We start from the raw sequence: 24,318 nt of genomic DNA on the forward strand, positions 1-24,318 counted from the left end.
AACCGCCCGACTTGCAAAGCCTTGCCGCGGCGAGCCCCGGGCTCCGCCATGCAAGTTGAGGGCACGAAGTAAGGGCGCACGCTCAGCTCGCTCGCTGTTCCTCTCGGCCCCGGATGTGACCGTTTGAGGGCGGGGCCTTACGCCTCTTGCTTGCTGGGGTTGGGCACAGCGGGTGAGGTCATCGTGAGGCGCCGAGGAGGCGATCGGGAAGCGCAGGTATGAGCCTTCCCGAGTGAGTTCGGGGTTTGCTTTCCTGACTAGCTTTTTGGGCTGGGGGCCTCGCGGCGTTTTCGTACACCATTTCTGTGTTCTTGGTTCCTGCTTCGGCCTCCAACTTAGCTCATAGAACTTCTCTTTCCTTTCTGGTAAAAGACCCTGGGCAGTTGGGAACGTCTGTTTCTGGGCGGTGGGGTGGCTGGAGACCGTCTTTTCCAGGTCAGGCCCTCCTGAGTATGAGTACTTTTCAGAACGTTGTCCCGGGGTGCGTTTCGAAATTCTGGTGGCTACAAATGAAAACTGTCTACAACTATCCTCTTCCTCAAGTTTGGATAACCTCAAAGTTAACCACAAACTGTGGGTAAAATGTAATATTCTCAGATTCACCGCTTACTAGGCAGGTTAATGTTGTACACAGTTAAGCATTCCAGTAGGGAGAATGACGTGGAGCTGAATTGTAGATGGTTTCTTGGAAAGGAAAGAATTTCGGCATTATGTATTCATACCACATTTATCCTACAGGGCCCCTACAGTTTTCTGACATCCTTTAAAAGATTGAGTTAATTTTTTCTAGAAAAAATATCGAGAAGAAAACCTGCTAAAAATTTGTTTGCCAATCAACATTTATTTAGTTCTAAGAATAGAATAATAATAACTGTGATGTGCGCCAGAGACTGTACTAGGTTGCTTACATAGTTTTTTTGTTTGTGGTGCTGGGCCTTAAACATGCTAGGCACGTGCTTTATCACAGAGTTGCATTGTCAGCTCCCTAAACTGGTTTTAATATAATTCTCAAGTAATTATTATAATGATAGGTTTCACAAACTTGCTTAGTAGTTAACTCAAATGTCTTGCAATCTTTATGTAGTAAGAAATCTTGCCTGAAACTTCCTACTATGTTAATCTATTTCTTGTTCACTAGTCAAAAAAAAAGTAAATACTGTTCAAACCCTGTGGTATAATTACCTGTTTATTACTTGCCAGTCCCTTCCTCGTTGTCTTTTTCACCAAGCTTAGTAACTCAAATTATTTTTATTTCTTACTAATACCAGTGCCCCAGCCTTTCAACCATTTTGATTGCTAGTAAGTGTCTCCACATCGAGACATAGAAAGCCCAAACCTGTGAAGAAAAGTTGGTCTGCCTCAACCAAGGGTGACTTTCAGGTCTTTCCCAAGAGTTGGACCACATTTAGTCTGAGAAGAGTTATGTTTCTTTCAAATCTTCCAGGGTAGATTAGTCCACTTGAGAAGGAGATAAGGGACCACACTGAATGAATAGTTTTAGTATATGGCATCTACAGTCTCAACATTCCAGAAGCTGAGACAAAAAGATCACTGGAGCCCATTAGTTTGAGACCAGTGTGGGCATTTTAGCAAAACCCTTAAAAAAAGACAAGCCGATGAATGGAGATGTGACTAGAGAAGAACTCTGAAAGTAGAGATTATTCAGTTGTTAAGGCCAAAGACTTTGGCCTTTACCCTGGCTCATTACTAGTTAGGTAGAACCTCGGAAGGATTTGATAATTTTGGTGCTCTATCCCCAAGTAGAATCTCACAGCAGGAAAAGATTACCTTTATCACACCCTTCTTTTTATGTCTTTTACCTGCTCATCAGCCTCTTCTCACCATTTCCCCTTCCCTGTGTTCCGTGCCCTCATTCTGTCCTGCTGCTCCACCCTTTCTAGAAATGCTCTCAAAATACCCTACCTTGTCCTCACCCACTACATGATCTCTTTAGGTGTTGGAAGTTTATTTAATTAATCATATCCATAATAGAATATGATTAATGGTGTACTTGACCTTCTAGGCAAGTGCACAAGAAAAGCACCTTGTTGACTTGTTACCTGAATGTGAGAATTCTGGGCTTAACCTGTTTCTGATAGGCTTTCTAGTCCTAGTCATAAAAAAATAAGAAACAATAGCTTGCTGGAAACTTACTTCTGAAACATTGTTTTAATGGAACCCAGATTTCATTATATTTTTTTCTTCTACCACAGTAGTCTGCTTAACACATTTTGATGGTGAACTTTGGATAATGTTTCATGTAGTAAACAATTTTTCTTTTAGAGACAGCTTTTATAGGCACTAGTTAAATCCTTGATCGAGTATGATAAATGTTGATTAAAAGCCTCATAGAATTATAGACTTGAGGTTTTTCCAACATTTTTGACGTTTTGAAAATTAGTCTTTGATTTTTTTCTGACTAGGATGGTTGATCAATAAATATTACCCATGTCATTTAAAGATTGTAAATTTATTTTTACTCTGGCACATAAAGTTTAAGTTTGTAAACTGTTCTTGGGTCTTGTAGAATTAATACAGGTTTATTTCCGATTTCATTATGGAAAATGTATAGGAACTGTATTTTTGTAGTAATTCTCTTAGTTATAAATCCATTTATTGCCTAATTTCTCATGCCCTGGAATAGAACTTAACCAAATGTACCTCTACAATTATGTTAATTTTTTTCCAGAAAAAATTATATTGAGGGCCGGGGATTTAGTTCAGTGGCTTAAGTGCCTGCCAGGCAAGCTCGAAGTTGTGAATTCAATCCCCAGTACCAAAAGAAAAAAAAAATTATATTGAGAAGAAAACCTGCTAATGCTTTTGTCTGTGTCAACAATTCGGATCTCTTGTAGATTTTTGATAGAGAAATAGAAGCACTAGAAGCTTTGTCTACTGAAAACCTAAAGTCCCACTAGGTATCCAAAACCTGTATGTGCATGGCCGGGCATGGTGGCTCACGCCTGTAATCCCAGCACTCAGGAGGCTGAGGCAGGAGGATCGTTTCGAGTTCGAGACCAGCCTAGGCTACAAAGTGAGCTCGAGGCCAGCCTGAACTGCATAGTGAGACCCTGTCTCAAAAAGGCAAAAAAAAAAACCCAACCAAACAAACAAAAAAACCTGTATGCACACACATAAAAAGTATTAAAGCTATACAAATTTCCTGATTTTAAAGTTGATTAATCAGCAAGGTGTGGTGGTGCACACCTATAATCCTAGTACTGGGATGAGGGACCAAGATGGGAGGATTATAGTGAGTTCAAGGACAGCCTGGGCTGCACATTGAGTTCACAACTACCCTGAACTGTGTAGCAAGATCCCTGTTCTCCACCCCCACAAAAAAGAGAGAAGAAAATAAAATTGATTCATCATAGCAAAAGTAAACCCTAATTTAGAAAATGTGTCAGTACCCTACAAATTCAAGTTAAATTATTTTAAGGTAGGATAGGATCTCCATTATATGTTGCTAGACAATTCCTAAGCTTAGTATCAGAAACTTGATTTAAAATTTAAGGTCTGGGGCCCTGAGTTCAATCCCCAACACCAAAAAACTAAATAAATTACCCTATTTTCCCCCTGTTTTTTCTGGAATTGGTGGCAAGAATCTGTGTTATGTATATGTGCTGCCAAAGGGAGCACAGAATCTGTGTTGGGGCAGATTACTTTCCATTCCAATGCTTCTCAGCAAAAAATCAAACCACCAGGCCTCCCTGAATCATCTCCTTTTTAAGATTCTCTTTTAAATCTTATTTGCTCCAGTCTGTATTTGATTAGTTTCCTCCACATAGTAATTGTGTGCATCTGCTAAAATAAGTATTTATTTTGTTATTCTTCCATTTTGTCATCTTTATGAAAATTGCTGTATTTGATTTTATGACCATCTCTCTGTTACCTGGATTACTAATACATCAGTGATTTTTTTTTTTTTGCAGTCTTAATTAGTGAGTAGGTTGTGAAGGAGAGATAGTGTGGCTAAAATGGAAGGAAATAAGCAGTTTGGACCAGATACAGTGCTGCACATCTATAATCCTCACACTTGGGAGGCTGAAACGGGAGGATTCCTGTCAGTTCAAGGCCAGCCTGAACTACATAGTGATACCCTGTTTAAAAAAAAAACAAAAAAACAAAAAAAACTTTTGTATACAGAATAGAGAAAAGGAGCTTTTAGGCAGATTGCCAGATTAAGGTGATTTTTTTGAAACAATATTTGGAAATTTATCTCTGTATCATTAGATTAAATTGAAGTATTTTCTCAGCGTGGTAAAGAAATTCAGGAAGTTTTTTCTTTGTAAGTTCTTCTTTGGCATGTCCAGCCAGCACACCACAGCCTTGTTTTCAGCTTCTGTGGACTTGGAATTTGTGTTTTCATTATTTGTTACTAAGCTTTTTTTAAATCAAATTTTATTGGTACATTTTAGATACACATGATGATCACATTTACCGGAAAGTTTATTATGTGTGTATGTGAAATAACTTGATTCCTTTTTATCCCTGTCTGCCTATCCTCCCTTCAACTTTTCTTCCCCTCCCTATTACAAAAGCTTTTGTTACTTAGCTTTTATTTATACTTTTTTTTTTTTTTTTTTTAGTTACTGAAGTTTTTTTGTTGTTTTATTTTTGTTTTTTTGAGATAGGATCTCACCAGGCAGTTCAGGCTGGCTTTGAGCTCACTTTGCATCCCAGGCTGGTCTGGAACTCTCAAAAAACCTCGTGCCTCAGCCTCCTGCATTCTGCCATTACAGAAATGAGCCACCATGCCCAGCTTAGTTACTGAGTTTTTAAAGATGTCTTCTTAAAATATTTAAGTGTCCCAATACTCAGGAGGCTGAGGCAGGAGAATTGCTGTGAGTGTGAGGTCAGTCTAGGCCGCAAAGTGAGTCAAAGGTCAGCCTGAACTGCATAGCAAGATCCTGTCTCATAAAACCAAAAAATAACTTGATTCAATTAAATTAAGTTGAAAAACACCTAAGTAAATAAAATATTTAAGTGAAATACTGCTTGTTACATTTGTCTCCTGCCATCAAATTCTTGTCTAAAACATGACACAGTTTTCCTTTCCCTTTACAGGGTCTCCTGTGCCATGATGGCTGTCAAGTGGACTGGTGGACATTCTTCTCCCATCCTTTGCCTGAATGCAAGTAAAGATGGACTAGTGGCTTCTGGAGCAGGGGGTGGAGACCTTACAGTGTGGAGTGAGGATGGGACTCCATTAGGACACATGAGGTTCCCAGGCACTGATGATGTGACCAGTGTTGTGTTTTCCCACTCCTGCCCTACTAATATCTACGCCGCACACGGAGAAACCATTAGCATCCTGGATGTCAGAGCCCTTAAAGAGTCTCTAGACCATTTTCACGTGAATGAAGAAGAGATCAATTGCCTTTCACTGAATGAAGCTGAAAACCTCCTGGCTTCTGCTGACGACTCTGGGGCAATCAAAATTCTAGACTTGGAAAATAAGAAAGTTAGCAGATCCCTGAAGAGACATTCCAATATCTGTTCCTCTGTCGCTTTTCGACCTCAGAGGCCTCAGAGCCTGGTGTCATGTGGCCTGGATATGCAGGTGATGTTTTTGCAAACAGTACTTGGGTATCTTCTGAATGGGATTTGCTGAGCCAAGTTTGTTTTGTTTCGTTTTGATAGCAGTGGAAATTGAACCCAAAGCCTTGTGCATGCCAAGCGTGTCCTCTGCCACTGAGTTACCTCCTTAGCCCCTGGACTCATGTTATTGGCCAAGCTAACTATGTTGTATTATCTATGCTTTATTAACATGATATCCAGTTGTGAGTCATAGGCTTAACTTCTACATTGAATGCTCGTCTGAAAAACCTAGTAGATTTTATTCACGGAGTATCCATTACTCTTTTAGTTTTCATTTGTCTGTCCTTTAAAATATCCCTAAAATTTTATAATTTATATATTTGATTCTAAACATCTGTTCAAACTGGAGACTCCTGTGGGCACAGTTAACCCTACCTACTCTACAATTGTTTTTTGTTTTTTTTTTTAATCGGTGTTTTTTGTTTTTTTTTTTTAATCGGTACCGGGGATCGAGCTCATGACTATACACTTGCAAGGCAGGCGCTTATGTCACTGAGCTAAATCTCCAGCCCCTCTACAGTTGTTTTTTTAAATTTATTTATTTTTGTCTGTTTTTTTTTTTTTTTTTTTTTTTTTTTTTTTTTTTTTGGTACTGGGGATCAAACTTATGATCTCGTGCTAGCTAGGCAGGCCCTTGTGCTACTGAGCTAAATCCCCAGCTCCTTTTGTCTTTTTGAAACAGGGTTTCACTATGCAGCCTTGAACTGTTCAGGCGAGCCTTGAACTCCCAGCTATCCTCCTGCCTTAGCCTCCTGAGTGCCAGGATTACAAGCATGTGTCAACATGCTTGGCTCTCTTTTCTTAAATTTGTTTTGTTTGGTTTTGTTTTTGTTGTACTAGGGATTGGACTTAGGACCTTGCACTTGCCAAACAGGTGCTTATGGAGCTGAGCTATATCCCTGGCCGTTTTGTTTTTTTTAAATTTTTTTGTTTTTTTAAATTTAAAGGTAGCAATATTTTAAATTTATTTATTTATTATTATTCTGAGTGAAGGCTAATTACAAGTAGAAAAAGTATACTCACAGGCCATCAGGTTACTGGCCACTGTCTTTTACATCCCCCATTCTGACATCAGATCTAGGCCATCCTATCCAAAACTTGCTTGATTCCATGCCTGTGGAATTGAAGACAGTCCCAGGTACAAGGCTTGGCCTGTGTGTCCTGAATCTCCATTAATGAGAGGTCACACCTACTTGCTTAGACAGGCAACCATGCCCTAATCATTTGTCTCATTTCTCTGAGAGACATAAATCGCCATCTTTTTTTTTGGTCTTTTTGAAACAGGGTCTCACTATGAAGTTCAGGCTGGCCTTGAGCTCACTTTGTTTTTTGTTTTGGCACCAGGGATCCAACTCACAATCTCATACTTGCCAGGCAAGTATACACTTGTGGGGCTGGGGGTTTAGCTCAGCGGCATAAGCGCCTGCCTTGAAAGCAGGCAGTCATGAGTTCAATCCCCGGTACTGATAAAAAGGAAAAAGACAAAAAAAAAAAAAGTATACACTTGTGCCACTGAGCTATATTTCCAGCCCTGCTTTGAGCTCACTTTGTAGCCCAGGCTGGACTCAAACTTGAAACAATCCTCCTGCCTCAGCTTCCTGCCTGCTGGGATTACAGGCATGCATCACCACACCTGGCCAGTTCTTCATGGGTTGTTGAGGATGTGGTAATTTCTGTCTTTCATGTAGCTACTTCCTGCCAAAAGGGACTGTAAGCCCTGCCTACAGAGAATTATGTGCTCTCCGACTACCTTGGAATGTTGTGGCTTATTGATGGGCTGAGAAAAACCCATAACATCCAGAGTCACAACTGTGTTTAAAAAAAGAGCTGTAGGGCCTGGCATTTTTATTTTAAAAATTGGGAGGCTGGAGATATACAGTTCAGTGGCATAAGCGCCTGTCTGGCAAGTGCAGGGTCTTGAGTTTGATCCCCAGTTCTGCCCCCCTCCAAAAAAATGGGAGTACATTAGTTGAAATATTGTGTCAGAATCACCATGTTGGAGTCAAGCCTGAGTTTGGAAAGTGACATCACATATTAGCCCCAAACCAGAGGAAGACCACCAGAAAAGTAGATAGGTCTCTGAACCCCATTTTATGGGGGAACCAGAGATGCTTAATTCTTAGGGGTGAAAATTCTTGAGGGGTGACAATGGAATAACAGAATCACAGGTAAGCAGATTTTGGATTAAGAATTTTCAGAGTTTGAACCTTCTTGTGTGTTTGAACATAATCATGGTTTCTCTCTGTCAAGCACTTGATACTTGCCAGTGCTGCACATTATCTTAGCTGTAACTCTGATCATAGCCTCCTACATAGTTATGATTCCTTTCTGATAAATGTAGAAACAGCTGAGTGTGGTTGCACACACTTGTAATCCCAGAATTCAGGAGGCTGAAGTAGGAAGATCACTGTAAATTCAAGGCCAGTCTGGGCTATACAATGAGTTCAAGATCAGCCTGAACTACAGAGCAAGACCCTGTCTCTCTCTATATATATATAGATAGAGAGAAGAAACTAAGATGCAGATTAAGGATCCACCCAGCCACTTGCCTAGAATTCAAACCTCAGTCACTGGTTGAACCCCTCCTCCCAAATTTTTTTTTGCTTTGTAACACCTGAGACATTCAGACTATCATCAGTAATGTGATAGGAAAGTCTCTTAGTTTGGGAACAGGTGAATTCAAGAAAGAAAATGTTCCCAGAACCAATGTCCCTAGCTCTATTCTAGGCCTTGAGTCTGTGTTCTCAGGTACCTGTGGTGTCTTCCTGCTATCACTCTGTTCCTGTCAGCTGTTAAAGGTTTTGCCTTTTCACCTTGGCCAGTGGTCTCTACTACTGCCTGCTCCACCAGGTAGTAGAATCCAGGGATGCTTGAAGCTGGTTTGATTGTTGTCACAACACTGCCCCTTCAAGTCACCAGCATTTAGTTGGTGGAAAAATGTTAGGGACTGAGCACATGTCCTGGAGTGCTGGGACAATGCCCAAACAATAAAGTATTGTTCCACCAAAAATGTCTATAGTACCTCCTCTGGGACACAATGATCATTTAACCTTTAAATTCCCTTTACACGGGGCTGGGGATTTAGCCCAGCGGCATAAGCACCTGCCTTGCAAGCAGGCAGTCGTGAGTTCGATCCCTGGTACCGATAAAAAGGAAAAAGACAAAAAAAAAAAAAAAAAAAAAAAAAAATTCCCTTTACACTCCTAGGGCTTGACCTATAAACCTACCAGTGGGGTTGTAAGAAACACCTACACAGCCATGTGAATATTGGTTATATGCAGTAGGCTGTAATGTCCTACTTCATTCTATTCTATTTTATTTTATTTTGTAGTACTAGGCATTGAACCCAAGGCCTTCACAGTTGAGCCACCACTCACTCCTACCCCCCCCACCCACCTTTTGGGGATACAATGTTGCTGTTATTCCAGGCTGTCTGGAACTCTGTATGGAGCCCATTCTGGCCCCTCAGTCTTCAAAGTGTGCCAGGATTACAGGCACGTGCTAGCACACGGGTTTAAGAATGTCTTACACTAGTCATTGTTTCATTCTCCAGCTATAGCAGTTTTTCACCATTGGCTAGTTAATTAATCACTAGGCCCAGCAGTTAGGTTTGCAGAAGTAACCTGGATTCTTCAGATTAGACAACGAATGGGCATCCAGCATTTTCCATTTTACTTCAGTTCTGGGTGGGATGTTTTAGTGGCAGGCTGCTGCTAGAGAAGTCTAAGAAACAAGTATCTGTAAAAGGAAGCTTTAGGAAATGGCCTCTTCTATTTTTCTGCCATAGTAAGAACATTGTTCATTAATTTTTTCACTGAGTTATCATGTGACAACAACAGCCAAGAAAGCACAGCCGTGCTTTTTTTTCTTTGAAAATACAGAATGCTTCATAAACTTCATGTCATCCTTATGCACGGGCTATGTTAATCTCGGTGTCATTCCACCTTTAGTGCCTATACTGCCAAAGCAAGCACTTGTGTATATGCTAGGGTTCATACCCAGGGCCTCACAAATACTGGATGAACCACTACCACAGAGCCATATCCCCAGCCCCACAACCATGCATTTAAGAGATTACTTCCTTGGCTTGGTGTAGTGGCACATTCCTGTAGTTAATCCCAGCACTTAGGCTGAGGCAAGAGCATCACCATGCGTTTGAGGCTAGCCTGGATCCGGTCTCAAAAAACAACAAAAAGAAACTACTTTCTAAACTGAATTTGAGACTCTCAATTTTCCTATATTTTTATTCTTAAAACCTGGTTGTCCAGAATTAATCTCAAAGAATAACCAGCAGCTGAGTAGTGAAAGGAGGTTCTTGCTAGGATAGTTTTATTTCCTTTCTGAGTGAACAGACTTTCATGTTAAGGCAGAATTAAGTTATTATCACGTTCAAGACACCTATCTTTGTTACAGAAGTTGTATTTATTTCTTTTGATTAGGTTTCACTAGCTGCAGTGCCCTCAAGGAGGCAAAGGCAGCCAGGCCTAGTTTGGCACACCTGTAATCCTTGCTACTTGTGAGGCTAGACCAGAGGATCACAAGTTCAAGCCCAACCTGAATGACTGAGTGAAACGTATCTCAAAATAAAAATAAGATGGGCTGAGAACATAGCTAAATTGTAAAGTAACCCTCTTTTAATCCATAGCACCACCCCCAAAAGACAGATTTTAAAAGCTAAGAGTAATGTATTAGGACACTTAAGAGTGCTAGATTTTTCTTGTTTGTTTTTTGGGACAGGATCAAGATCTCACTATGTAGTTCAGGCTGGCCTTGAACTCATTACATGTGTGCACCACCATGCCCAGTTATAGTGGTTTTTTTGTTTTTTTGTGTGTTTTTGAGACAGGCTTACTATGTGATTCAGGCTGACGTTGCGCTCACTTGGTAGTCCAGGCTGGTCTCGGGCTTGCAATGATTTGCCTTCCTCAGCCTTCCAAATGCTGGGATTACAGGAGTGTGCCACCATGCCCAGCTTTTTTTTTTTTTTAAATAGGAACAAAATAATATTTATAAAATGTCTAAGATACAAAGAATAGTGTTAAATAAATACTTGCATAACTACCACTCAACTTTCTTACTTGTGAAGACCTTTGAAACCGTGTGTGTATATTTATACATACATGTATGTATGTGTGTGTGTATATATATATATATATATATTTTTTTTTTCTGCATGTGTGTCTGTGAGATGCTGGGGATCCAACCCAAAGCTGCACACACTTCATTGAGCTACACCCTGAGCCCTAGAACTGTCACCTTTGTGTAGTGTACACATTGACTTTCTGAGTCGTCCTTATTTATACATCTGACAAAACAGGTGGTTCAGAGGTTTGTCATTCACTCAGGAGTTCCCTAGTACCAGTACTTAGGGATCAGGATGCTAGCGAAGGCTCTTTGTCTTGAAAATGGAGTTTCACTGTGGAAAGAAAATTGTTTGTAAGGGAATTATTATTATTATTATTATTATTTTGGTTTTCAGTGAGACAGGGTCTCACTATGTAATTCAGGCTAACTTTGAACCTCACTGTGTATTCCAGGCTGGCCTCTCATAGCAGTCCTCCTGCCAGTCTCCCAAGTGCTGGCATTATAGGCATGCACCAGTAAGCCTGGCTTGGAAGGGTGTAATTTTTTAGAAGTCATTTTGATATATTTGCAGTCACTTTTGAACATTCTGCTAGCTATCAGCTTTCTTTCCCTTCAGTGTCTCTAGTTCTTCTGCTCAGCATATTAATTGTTTGAGCAATTGCTTGAGAAATCAAGTATGAAACACCATGGAGTCTTTGATGATGGTTTCAGAAAATAAGTGTGGGCTGTGGTGATGCTCACTGGCAGATGATTTGCCTAGCATGTGCCTAGCCTAGGGTTTGATCCCCAACACCCAGAGAAAAAAAGGGAATGTAGGAATAATTTAGAATCCTCAGTACTTGGGAATAGGTAGAATTAGTAGAATCTGGGATGACTTAACACATTCTTTTTTTTAATTAGGAAAATTTATTTTGCAATAGGAATAGCTCCTGAGAGATAGGATGGGTCCTGAATGAGTTACCAATGAGCCCATTGCTCAGAGAAAGTTTTATAGAGGAAAAATCATGAGGTAGATACAACATGGGTGAAAGCCATAACCAACCAATAAGATTACAAGTATAGCCACTTGGCTGATATTGATTCAGTAGTAGATAAGGCATATGGATGATATCATTAACCTTGTTCGATAATGACCAAGTCTTGTCATTAGTGTTGTAGTCTTAGTCTTGTGGGTGGAAGAGAATGGCTCACCCCTAATGAGGGCATAGTTTATTTATACAGGAAATCTCAAATGCATGATACCAATAATCTTAAACTTTTATCCTTACAAAAGTAAGTAAATCTGCATTGTGTCTTTAATCTTATTCAGATCACTTCCAGCGATAATTTGATGTGTTCTCATCTTCTTCATTGACTCCCTCAAGGGCCTAGCACTATCTGGCTGCCTGTAATATTTTACCTAACTTAGCTGTCTATGATGTTCCCCCTCTGAAGAGGTATCCTTAACGATGGTTGGTGGTGAAGGGTCGTCGTTTCTGTCTGGCTGCTTTGAGCTGAGAAGGATCAGTGTTGGGGAGACTTCAGTCAAAGGCCTTCTCCAGAGAGCTAATCTAAGGAGCCCTGGGGTCATGTTGTAGTCAGCAGTTACAAACTCCCTTCACAAGGTCGATCTAGTGGATCCCAGTAGAAGGAGTCTGATAGATTTGTTGTTATGCTGGTTTAGGGTTTAGCAGCCTCAGTTATAGTTGCTTTAGAAGTTGAATCTCTAATGTGTTATCCTTTTGTTGTTGTTTTGAGAAAAGGTCTCCCTATATATTCTAGGCTGGATTTGAACTCACTGTGTAGCCCAGGTCAGCTTTGAACTCATAGCAGTTCTCCTGCCTCAACCTTCCTAAATGCTGAGATTAAGACGTGCACCACCATGCCCAGCCTGTGACCCTGTAATAGGATGTTATCAAAGAAGCATGTGACATTGTCTGGACTGCTCAATACCTGAGTATCTGCAGGTGTGGTGATATACATAACATTCACATCACATAAGCTCTTTTTTAAAAAAAAAACTACCATTTGACTGTTGATCTCATGCTGGTTTGACATATGCCTCTTATCACAAGAAGCAGAAGCACAAGAGAAAGGCAGATACTTACATCTAAAAGAAAAAAGGCACAAGGTCCCAAGTTAATTCCCAGTACAAAAAAAAGTGTCACATAAGCAACCCTAGTTTTATGTCTTTGAAAACCTGCACACCCAGAAGGTAGGAATATATTTAGTACACCAATAAATCAGCAATAATGAACGTCACAGCTATGTGGAAACCTTTCTCTTAATTTACTTTTGTACCAGAAACATCTATAAGAAAATCTTTGTTTTACTCAAAGGCAACTTAACCCTTTAATGGGAGCTAATGTAAACATATTACAGTAACATATTTAGCAGCTGGGCATGGCAACACATGCCTGTAATCCCAGCCCTTGGGAATTTGAGGCAGGAGGATTGTTGCAAGTTTGAGACCAGCCTGGGCACAAAGTGAGGTCAGGGCCAACCTGAACTGCATAGTGAGTCCCTGTCTCAAAAAGTCCAAAAAAAGAAAAAAATCAGTGTTCATTGAAGTGTGTCTCCCATAAGACTATGGAAATTATTGGGGGTCCCATTAGTGGATAAAGACTGGGATAAAATATTTTCAGGCAGATTCTCCTTTATTTACCAAGGAGTCTTGTCTAGCAGTTTCCTTAAGCCTAAGCAGTCCCATGTAGCTATTTTAACAAATTTTTTGCATGACCTTAAGAGAACTAGATGATAACAGCATATTATTTTTCATAATTTTTAGATCTTGTTACATTTTTTAAGAGAATAAAACCAAACAAAATAAAACAGAATGAAGCCAATCAAAACAAAACAGTGAAAATAATACAGAACTTCAAACAGAATAATAGGAAATCAACAATGGCTACCATAATGCCTCTTGTTATCTTCAAAATAGCTGCCCATGCAATCAAATATAATAAAATCAAACCAAACAAAGCAGAGTAAAACCAATGAAAGTGATACAGGGCTTTAAAACAAGTTGATATGAAATTAATGATGGTGGGGCTGGGGATTCAGCTCAGTGGCATAAGCGCCTGCCTGGCAAGTAATACAGTCGTGAGTTTGATTCCCCTGTACCCCCCCCCAAAAAAAGGAAATTAACGATGGCTATCACCTTTCCTTTTTAGACATTTCCTCCCTTTGCGTTTTCACAATATCTGCTATACATTTTGGATCCCACTACTTCAGTTTTTTTTTTTTTTAAATTGGTACCAGGGATCTAACTCACAACCATGCAGTTGCAAAGCAGGTGCTTATGCCGCTGAGCTAAACCCCCAGCCCCTATTTCAATTTCTTATACTAGAGAGACATGATGTTCACCCATGTGAGTCCAAACCATTTCACCCAAGAGCATGATCACAAATTGCATCCATTTACCTACAAGAGCCTCGTGATTATCCTTCTCTATAGTTTTCCATTGTGTAAAAATCCGTATCTTACTCATTCTGCAGTTGATGGGCAAGCTACCCCTGCTTTTTTCTGGTTCTCTATTGTGTGGAGCATTGTTTCTTTCCTTGACTGTCAGTCTATGAATTTTCTTTTGAGTTAATGTCTTTTATATAGCATATTGATGGATTTTTATTATTATTTTAAAGAGAGTAAAACAACAGTAAAATGAAACAAAACAGTAATAGGACAGTAGGAAATACACAATTGTTACTGCATTACATATTGTGTCTTCTAAATAGTTCCCCAGATCCAACCCCAGGCTTGCAAAGTCAATCAAACAACATAAATGTCAGGTTACTTCCCTATTTCAGTTACTTCAGTTATTATCATCTCAGCCTATGTTGCTCCTAGTTGCTTACAGATTGGGGGAGGGGGTGGGAAGTAGAGGCGGCTTCTTTGCTGTTTCTCCTCAGCCAGCAGGGCTCACACCAGCACACAGGGAGGCTGCATGGCTTCCGTGCTGCTGCTCTCTGGCTGTTAGGGCCTCTTCCAGCATACCAGGAATCCGGGACACACTGCTTCTTTGCCTCTTCTCCCCCAGGGGCCGGCAGGACCTTGGCCAGGGCACAGGAATGCGGGCCACATTCTTTCTTTGCTGCTTCTCCCCTGGGACTGGCAAGACTTCCATCAGTGCTTGGGGGTCGGGGCCACATTTCTTTGCTGCTGTTCTGTCCCGCAGGTCCACTGTCCCTGTTTTGTTTTGTTTGTTTTTTGCTGAATTCCTGAATTAACTCTCCATGGACTTCAAGTCTCAGTTCAGATCCTTTCTGTGTCCATGGGACCCACCTTTCTCCTCCTCATCATCATGTTGCTTTATTCCAGGGTCTAGACACCAAAACTTGTAAAGGTTCTTTCTCTGTGGCTCACTGTTCCACCATTTTCCTGGAAGTCCTGGATCTTGTTTCTTGATCCACTCTGCCTGTGTCTCTTTACTAGTGAATTGAAGCCATGTACATTAATGGTTATGGCCAGCATGCACTGATTGTCTTTTCCATGCCTTTTTCTTGCTGTTAGCTCCCTGTTTTTCCCCTCAATTCAGTTGTTTGCCAGGTTCAATGATCCCACTCTGCTACTGTTCCTGGAACAATAGTCATTTTTCTCTCTCTCTCTAGAATGTTCTTAAGTAGTCTTTGTAGGGTTCGTTTGGTGGTGATGTATTCCTTTAGTTGTTCTTTGTCATAGAAGTATCCAACTTCTCCATTAATTTTGAAAGATAGTTTTGCAAGGTACATCAATTTGGGTTGGAAGTTGTTTTCTTTTTTTTATTTTATTTTATTTTATTTTTATTATTATTATTATTTTTTTTTTTTGTCTTTTTCGTTTTTACTGGTACCGGGGATCGAACACACAACTGCCTGCTTGCAAGGCAGGCGCTTATGCCACTGAGCTAAATCCCCAGCCCCGAAAGTTGTTTTCTTTCAGGACTTGAAATACTTCACTCCAAGCTATTCTTGAGTAGATGATTTGGGTAAGAAAATCTGTTGTGATTCCAATAGGTTTTTCTTTATAGGTGATCTGTTTATTTTCTCTAATAGTCTTTAACATTCTGTTCTCGTGCTGAATTTCTGGGATGTTGAGTATCACATGTCTGAGTATAGATTTATTTTGTTTATGGCTAGTTGGAGTTCAATATGCCTCACTTGTCTGTATGTCAGGTCCTTCACATATGCTTGGGAAGTTCTCTGCTATCACTTCTGTAAATAGTCTCTTTATGCCATTTGTGTTGGAGTCTTTTTTTTTTTTCCCACAGTACCAGAGATCGAACTCACAGCTGTACGCTTGCAAGGCAGGCGCTTATGCTGCTGAGCTAAATCCCCAGCATGTCATTTGTGTTAACTTGCTTTTTTGCTGGCCTGTCACTCTTAAATTATTTTCCTTTGCATCATCTTGCAACCATTGAATTATTTCCTGGTTCCTTGTTATTTTTAAGAGATGCGTCCTTTTATAGTCACTAGCTGCCATCCTGTCTTTAAGCTTTGAAAGTCCATCTTCAGTTTCTTTCCGATGGTTTTGCCAGCTTTCAGTAGAGTTTTTAATTTCTTGTATATCTTTGAGTCTGTTTCATGAATTCCATTTCTTCTGTATATTGTTCATTCAAGGTTTCCCTTATTCTCCTATGCTGCTTTTTTTTTTTTTTTAATCTGTGTCTTCTTTGGATATGCTCAGCCATTTTATTATGTTAATCATTTCTTCTTTACCTGAGATATTACTGCTGATCTGATTTCTTTTACAGCCTTATGAAGTAGTTCCTTTATTTCAATTGCCATCATCAGAAATTCCAGGTGTGCATGTCCGTGTCTCCTGGACTTGTGCTGTTTGGGCCTATAGCTATAGGCCCAAACAGCCTTTTGTTCCTTCATCTTGACATCTTCCTGGGTTCCTCCAGACAAGTGGGTTGTGGGGTTCCGAGCACACCATCCACGGTGGAGGGGGATGGATCAGTTACCTAGTTTTCTCCTAATACAAGTTTCCAGGGAGGTGGTAGGGTGTAGGGCAGGCTTCTCCAGACACTCAATGCTTCTTCAAGGTGTAGCTGGCCCACATTGGCTACAGGTCCCTGAAGGTAGTGGTGACCTGCTTGTAGAGTTGGGGCTGGTCGCTTCTTCCCACCTGTACTGGTTACCCCTGGGGAGAGTCCAAGTGGCACCTAGCATGCACACAAACTGGGCTGATTTTTCTCCTGGCCCATGCTGATTACCCCAACAGCCCATTATTTTTGATCAGTGAAAAACTCCCAGTTATTGTAGACAATAGGCACTGCATTTGTAAAACCAATCTCAACATCATTTGGATTGACTGGCAACCTGGGTGAAAGCATGTCCTTAACTTTAATGACACTTTATCTGTAAGCCAACTTAAGTTGTGGATACAAAGATTTTAACCTGTGTTAACTGTTTTCCATGGAAATCTCAAAGTACAAAAAAAAAAAAAATATTGTCAAGCTCAAACAAAACAGCTATAGGTATTGTAACCGGTTACAGATTCAACAGGCAAATGGACAAGCATACTTAAACAGTTGTTTGTAAAGCAGAGCGCACTCAGATTTATTTGGCCAAGTCAGATTACAATGACCCTTTTACAGTTTTTAGGTTGTATTATAAATAGACTTTGTAGGTCAACTAACAGAGATCTCTAGTAATAAGAATCATAAGAAATCAAAGCATTTTATTTATACCTGTGAAAACAAAAGCAGTTTTTAAGACAGGCCCTAGGCTGGTTTTCTCTGATTGGAATACCCAGTTATACAGGCTTCTCATTGTTGTTTTCATAGCCCAAACTGCTGTTTTGATAACCACATGTAATTATTCCCTCTAAAGGGGCAAACTTAAAAAAATAATAATTTTAGCTATTTCCAGGAGGAGGGTGTACAGTCAGATTTGGGTGTTGAAAGAGTTAAATATATATTCTACACAATGGAGTAGAAGACCTGCCAAGGCTCCAGTCTACCCTGCTGAAGATATCTACCTATGACAGTTTTTTTTTTTACCCATTTTGAAAAGAAGGAGGAAGAAGGCATCCCTGTCTAAACCTTTCGCTCTGTACCCAATCTAAGGTTTCCCCTAGACTTAACCCTGTCTAGCATCAGCGGCGGCCAACTGGAGGTATGCAGAAGGGACCAGAGCTAGCCTAGCCACTGTCACCATGCACCCAGGCACCCTTCCTCACGAGCCTGTGAGCCTTGGATCATGTTTAGCTAGAGGCTTCCCTTGTTCAGAACCTCAGCATATTTCTTGTTTCTGTTAGCTGTTGAAGAATCTGTTGGATGTTAGCTAGGGAGGTGAGGCATCTGTTTATTGAAAAGAAAATCACTAGTGAATAGTATATCATGTGCATATTGCAGGACTGTGACTTGGGGAAAATTTTTAAAAGGCCAAGTCAAGGAGAGCACTTGTCCAAAAACATGAGGACTGTCTTAATGCAACGAAAGTTGGAACATAAGATATTTCTGGCCATTTTCTCTCTCTCTTATAGTTTTGTGTACAAGTTAGTATCACAATCAATACTTCCCTCTGCATTCTATTTCATCTGTAGCGTGTAGACAGGCCATGTACAGGTGTAGAAAAATGTTAAATTTTTATGTCTCAATACATGAGTGTTGAATAAATTTTCATACTTTTCACATTCCAAAGAAATAAGAGAATTTGACATTGAGTTCCCCCCCCCCCGAAAAAAAGGGAAAAAATAGGCATTCCTTTTAATTCCTGCATGGTTTTTTGTGCCCTCAAGGTATCCCCTGCTCCAGGGTAGGGGACTGCTATCTGAAGAGTGACCAGAAGCTAGGTCAGGCTGGACTATCTACTCTTCCCGATGCATGCCTCTACCTTCTCTAGAAACTCAAATTCCTAACTCCAAAGTGTATTTCCAAAAGCACAAGCCACAGCTGGTTCCCACTCTAACAGCCATGTTAAAGAAGGAAGCATTGCTAGCAAAATTAAACCAATGATGAAGAGACTGAATAGCTGCCTTCCAGTTCTTTGAAAAGTGAGGCAAAAAGATTGGAAGTGGTTGCAGCACTTTCCTGTATGCAAAAGAGGACACTTCTAGATAAAGAGGCAAGTAGTGACTTGGCAAAACCCTGGACCCTAGAGCAAAGAAGTCACTGATACATTTGTTATCATAAGAGCTAAGATTGCCTGCTCAGCAGCAGAAAGACCAAAAAGGAAACTGAGGCAGAATATGCTTGATATTCCCTTCTGTGAGCATGGAGGGGGATCAAACCAGAATGTATCAGTGAATCCTGTCCTAGATTTAAGATAAGCAATTGCACCGTTGCAAATAACCAGCTGAGGGGGTCCTAAAATTTTTTTTCCTCAACTTTTGTGAGAATGGAGGGGTCCTAAATTTATTCATTTTTGATGGTATGGAGGATCGAACTCACTCACTCATGATCTCACAACCTTGTGCTTGCCAGGCATTTATGCTGCTGAGCTAAATCCCCAGCCCAAGGTCCTGAATTTGTAAGAAGCATTTATATTTCATGAACTAGATTTTATTTAAAAAAAATTTTACAGCATTTTACAAATTCACATTTTGGTTAGTATCAAATTCCACTAGGGAATGTTCTAACATAACTCTTCCCTAGCACTGTCTGAGATGAGACAATAATCACAACATCCAAACAAGTCAAACTGGTCAAGGTAGGAACACCAGTAAATTCAGCAGCTACTTAAGTCCACACTCAAAACAAGAATACAGGTCCCTCCTGCAGACATGAAAGAAACATCATAATCAGGCTGGGGATATAGCAGTGTACGTGCCTGTCTGGCAAACATGAGGTCCTGGGTTCAATTCTTGGTACAAAAAAAAAATTTTTTTTTCTTCCCATGTTCTCCAATTTACCATCATTTGACAAAAAGAAGGTATTAAGACTGAGGCTGGGGATTTACTCAGTGGCATAAGCACCTGCCTGGCAAGCACGAGGTAATGAGTTCTATCCCTGGCACCAAAAAAATTAAAGACAAGCATAAATGGCTAGGTATGGTGGTATACACTTCTAATCCTAGCACTTGGGGGTGAGGCAAAAGGATTGCCTTTAGTTCAAGGCCAACCTGGCTACACAAGTGAATTCAAGAACAACGTGAACTACAGCTGTGTATCAGCGCAGCTGTTGAGTTCCCAAGGGAAAGGACAGTGAAAAGATGAGAAAATGAAGAAAGGAGTCAGAATCTGAGTCAAGTGAAGCCCTCTCTCCTGATGGGAGACAAACTGCTGCATAACCACCATAGCACCTTTATTTCTACACTCAAGAGGATGATGTCAGTTTCAACCCCTCTGCCTAGCAACTTGTTTGCCTGGTTGGCCTGGTCCCTTACCTTTTTGGAGCTTAAACAGCTTGTTTATGTGGCTTGTTTTGGGCTGTGTTCTCAGGGCTGGCCTTGATTTAGTCCCACACATGGTGATCCATCTCCAGTTTTAGTTGCTCCTCACAAACTACATATTGAGACCCTGTCTCAAAAAAAAAAAAAAAAAAAAAAAAAAAAAAGACAAGCATAAAAGGCTAAGAAATAAGCAACTGACAAACAAGAATGACAACTTCCGATCACCTAAATGAGTCACAATCCGGAGTCCATGAGACAGAAGCAAACTCTTACCTTCCAAGTATCATGGTGGAACATTCAAAATGATATGGGGAAAATACGTAACTCCTAACCTGCTGCATGTCAGATACGCTGAGTTCATGTTCCCCAAAGTCACAGAATGAATCTAAAGAGAAGAACAATGAGGATTAAAAGTAGGAAAATTATTGGGGAATAGGACTAGCTTCTGAAAGAGAGGAGGGGTCCCGAGTGGGTTGCCCAGATTAACACATTTAGAGGACTTAAAACACATAACAATGTTTGAGGGGCTGAAAACACTGGTTCAGTTTGTGTTTGACTGTCTTAGGAGGACAGAAAATAGGGTCCTGGTATTCTAGGAGTCAGAGGAGAAGGAATGAGTAGTGCCTGGCAGTGTAGTAAACGGAGTATGAGTTTTCTATATTGTCAGCAGCCTTAGTGATAACCTTTTGACTAAAGGGCATGCTTATGCTAGTAGCCATTAAAACTGAGTTGTTAATTCAGCCATGATACTGGATGATAAAGCCATCTGTTCTCTGGATGGATTAAGATGTGTTATAGCATAGTGTCCATTCACAAAACTTTTTTTTTGTTTTTTGTTTTAAATGTTTTAACTACCATATCATTTAATTCAGTCAAATAGGTCCAAGCTCATGGTAGGGAACAATCACATAAAAGCCAGTGTTAACACTGAGGTTTCACATTAATCCCCAGACACATTTGGGACTTCTGTTCTTTCAGGGTTATGCTAGGCATTAGCAAAAGTAAATTAATCTCACAAAGCAGAAAAGCCAGTGACATGTGTCAGTTCACATTAGGAACTAGATACAAGATGAACAAGTAGTCTGGGATGGCTAGGAGAGCCTCCTTGGAGGGACTGACAGCTGAAGCCCCTAGGGTGGGTAAATTGGAGTAAAACAGAAAGGAGAGGAGGGGGTAGGTGGGAGGGAGATAAAGGATTCCAAATAATTTCAGTGATATCCCAGGTTTACTTTACTTAGTTAAGACCTTTTACTTATAACTAGCATAGACTAAAACGAACAATTTCATAAACCTTTAGTCTTAAGAGACCAGGTGGTGGTGTGTCATCCAGACTCTGACTTAAGCTCTCTGGTTCAAACAGCCCTCTTCCCTCAGCCTCCCAAGTAGCTGGAACTAAAAGTACATGCCAGGACATTTGCTATAACCTCCAGTTTCACTAGAAAGAAACACTTAAGAGAAAGTGGCAGCTGCTTACCAATTACACATTAGGCTGGATGTGGTGGCACAAACCTGTAATCCCAGCATTTGGGAGGCTGAGGCAGGAGGATCAGTATAGGTTCAGGATGAGTCTGGGCTACAAAGTGAGCTCATGGCGAGCATGAACTGCATAGCAAGATCCCTTACTCAAAAAAACTGTAACTGTCCATCATATGTGATGGTGGTGAACCAAATGGCACACAGACATGGAACACACAAAGGCCTGTCTGTCAGCACACGTCACCCCAGTATCACCCCAGCAGCCAGTCAGGATTAACTGCAACATTGGCACTTTGTGGTAAGTAAGTGGGTTTGAGGGGCTGGGGACTTAGCTCAGCGGCATAAGCACCTGTCTGGCAAGCGTGAGGTCAGGAGTTCGATCCCCAGTACAAAAAAAAAGTGGGTTTGGATTGCAGTTTGGGTGTTCAATCTCTAAAAGGTTTAGGATCTGTTTCAGGATCTTGTGTTGTCTGTTGTACTCCTGTCTACATTCTGGTTTTAGCCTAGCTTTAGGTAGCATTCTGCTGGCATGTGTGGTAGCATCTGTTTCCCCCCTCCGGCCTTTGATTTCTGTTCGTTGTTTTGGTTTGAGTGGTTTTGTTTTGTTTTGCTTGCTCACATAGATGTCACTATGTAGTTTTAATTTGGGGGGGTGGTGGTGGGTTTTTTGATACATATGATGATTCACTGTGTAGTTTAGACTGCCCTTGAGCTGACTGTGTAGCCCAAGCTGGCTTTAAACTTTTGCTTCAGCCTTCTAAGCACTGGATTGATAGGTATATCACAACATGCCTGACTTTGGGGTATTTTGTTGTTTTGTTTTGTTTTCTTTTGTTTTCTTTTTTTAAAATAAATACTTGCCGGGCATGGTGGCTCACGCCTGTAATCCCAGCACTCAGGAGGCTGAGGCAGGAGGATCGTTGTGAATTCAAGACCAGCCTAGGCTACAAAGTGAGCTCAAGGCCAGCCTAAACTGCATAGAGACCCTGTGCCAAAAAGATAAATAAATAAATACTGCTAGGGATATATCCTGCCAATCATTTTCAGACTACTTTGATGATTTTACTAGAAACTGGGTAGGCACTATAGTTGTGCAAGAGGCTAGAACTCTGTGTGACTGTGACCTCATCTCATTTCAAGGTGATATTGTGGAGTCTGCAGAAAGCCCGACCTCTCTGGATCACACATCTGCAGGAGGATGAGACAGAAGAAATGGAAGGCCCTCAGTCCCCCAGCCAGCTCTTCAACCCTGCCCTTGCCCACTCTGTCTCTGTGGCATCATGTGGCAACATTTTTAGTTGTGGTGCAGAGGATGGTAAGGTGCGAATCTTCAGGGTGACAGGAGTCAAATGTGAACAAGCACTGGGATTTAAGGGCCACACTCTGGGGGTGTCCCAGGTCTGCTTTCTGCCAGAGTCGTATTTGCTGCTCACTGGAGGGAATGATGCAAAGATAATGCTGTGGGATGTGAGCTGTGGAATTGAAAAAAAACAGAAGAGTCCTGCAAAACAGACCCACAGGAAGAAAACCAGGAGGGCAGCTAACCCTAAGCAGGCAGGGAGCCACACCACCGCAGCAGTAGACGATGGGGAACAGCACGGCAAGATGTCGCCAAAGGTGAGCATTGAGCATGGAGACAAGGTGAACTGGCTCGTGGGTACAAAACTCAAGGGGCAGCTAAACATATTAGTAGCTGACCAAACGAGTTGTGTATCTGTGTATCCCTTAAATGAATTTTAAACCCAATAAAAACATTTGAAGAACTGTGATAAAATTTATTTTCAGTTCTTTAAAAATCTGCCTCATTTAAACTGTCTCTGTTGAATCATCCCATTTCATTGTGTGCATTTTAAGTCATTTGAACAGAAGATGAATATTGGATTATACTTTTTGTAGTTAACAACATTAAAATCTGGAAAAAGACAACTAGTATGTATTGAGTATCGACTGCATACCAGCCAGTTTACATATATTTCATTTCTTTTTTTTTTTTTCCCATCTCTCACTGTTTCCTAATTCATTTCTTATTGCAAGTCAGTGAAACACACAACTTCCCCCATTTTATTGTCACAGGAATCAAAACCCAGAGCTAGGGACTGGGGATTTAGCTCAGCAGCATAAGCGCCTGCCTTGCAATCAGGCAGCCGTGAGTTCGATCCCTGGTACCGGTAAAAAGGAAAAAGACAAAAAAAAAAAAAAAAAAAAAAAAAACCACCCAGAGCTGTAAAGTAACTTCAGGCATAATTTCTTGCCTGGAAAGGACCCTGATTGTGTTGTTAGGCCTCCTACCTGGGGATACCACATCCTGACCCAAATGTGGTTACTATGTTCGTTACAGCAGTTGCCCTGGACCTACAATGTCATGAGGAGCCTAAGCAGGTTGTACGAGGAAATCTTGTTCTTGGTAATGCCCAGAGGCTGTGCTCACAGTCACCTACTTCTGGGTCTATAAGAAAAGGATTTCAGGGTCAAGTCACTTTAGAATACTATGTAGCAATTCAGGCCACAATGCTGGTCAAGCCAGGATAAACTGAAGCTGTAAATAAGTAGAGTGGGGCCAGGGATGTAGCTCAGTGACACAGGTGTCTGCCTGGCAAGTGCAAGGTCCTGAGTTTGATCTCAGTACAAATCATAATTATAAATATATACATACATATATACACACACACATATACATGCAAAGTTTGTGATGAAGCACAAGATCCAAGGTAGAAAAGAGAATAGAGGCCAAGATAGTAGGGCAAGAGCATTTCATTTCAGGATGGCCTGGATTACTGTCTTGTCTTTTTTTGTATGTGTATTTGTGTGTGTGTGTGTGTGTGTGTGTGTGTGTGTGTGTGTGTGTGTGTTTGAGACAGGGTCT

General features: G+C 40.8%; 1 protein-coding gene, 1 long non-coding RNA gene and 1 other non-coding gene across 6 annotated transcripts in view; 1 reads left to right on the forward strand and 2 right to left on the reverse strand.

Annotated features, from left to right (window-relative positions):
* The first annotated feature begins 38 nt into the window (after nt 1-38).
* Nucleotides 39-23,229, forward strand: Wdr53 (WD repeat domain 53). Of its 3 annotated transcripts, none has more exons than XM_003477107.5 (3): nt 39-216; nt 5,068-5,563; nt 22,596-23,229. In XM_003477107.5, exons 2-3 carry the CDS (start codon nt 5,081-5,083, stop codon nt 23,193-23,195), a joined length of 1,083 nt encoding a protein of 360 aa, XP_003477155.2. In that variant the 5' UTR covers nt 39-216; nt 5,068-5,080; the 3' UTR covers nt 23,196-23,229. The 3 variants fall into 3 exon arrangements, with proteins under 3 accessions (XP_003477155.2, XP_023416049.1, XP_013015782.1); XM_023560281.2 differs by having other exon boundaries at nt 195-232; XM_013160328.3 differs by having other exon boundaries at nt 212-365.
* Nucleotides 8,671-24,318, reverse strand: part of LOC106029217 (uncharacterized) — a 52,122-nt gene continuing 36,474 nt past the window's right edge. Inside the window, exons 3-5 of one of the 2 annotated variants that reach the window (XR_010039195.1) lie at nt 20,253-20,364; nt 19,974-20,106; nt 8,671-19,363 (exon numbers count right to left, since the gene is read on the reverse strand). This is a non-coding gene — a long non-coding RNA (uncharacterized LOC106029217). Of the gene's footprint in view, nt 20,107-20,252; nt 20,365-24,318 lie in introns of both variants that reach the window. The other variant, XR_010039194.1, reaches the window with a different exon arrangement.
* LOC111753660 (U6 spliceosomal RNA) lies at nt 9,473-9,575 on the reverse strand. Its single transcript, XR_002788445.1, has one exon. It is a non-coding gene; the product is annotated as a U6 spliceosomal RNA (small nuclear RNA).

This window comes from Cavia porcellus, unplaced genomic scaffold, assembly GCF_034190915.1.
Source record: "Cavia porcellus strain 051 isolate PalLab524CR breed Dunkin Hartley unplaced genomic scaffold, mCavPor4.1 scaffold_14, whole genome shotgun sequence".
In the NCBI taxonomy this organism is placed as follows: Eukaryota; Metazoa; Chordata; class Mammalia; order Rodentia; family Caviidae; genus Cavia; species Cavia porcellus.

Coding starts and splice junctions, on each gene's coding strand:
- Wdr53 (XM_023560281.2), top strand. Junction 5,564..22,595: donor CATGTGGCCTGGATATGCAG/GTGATGTTTTTG, acceptor TCTCATTTCAAG/GTGATATTGTGGAGTCTGCA.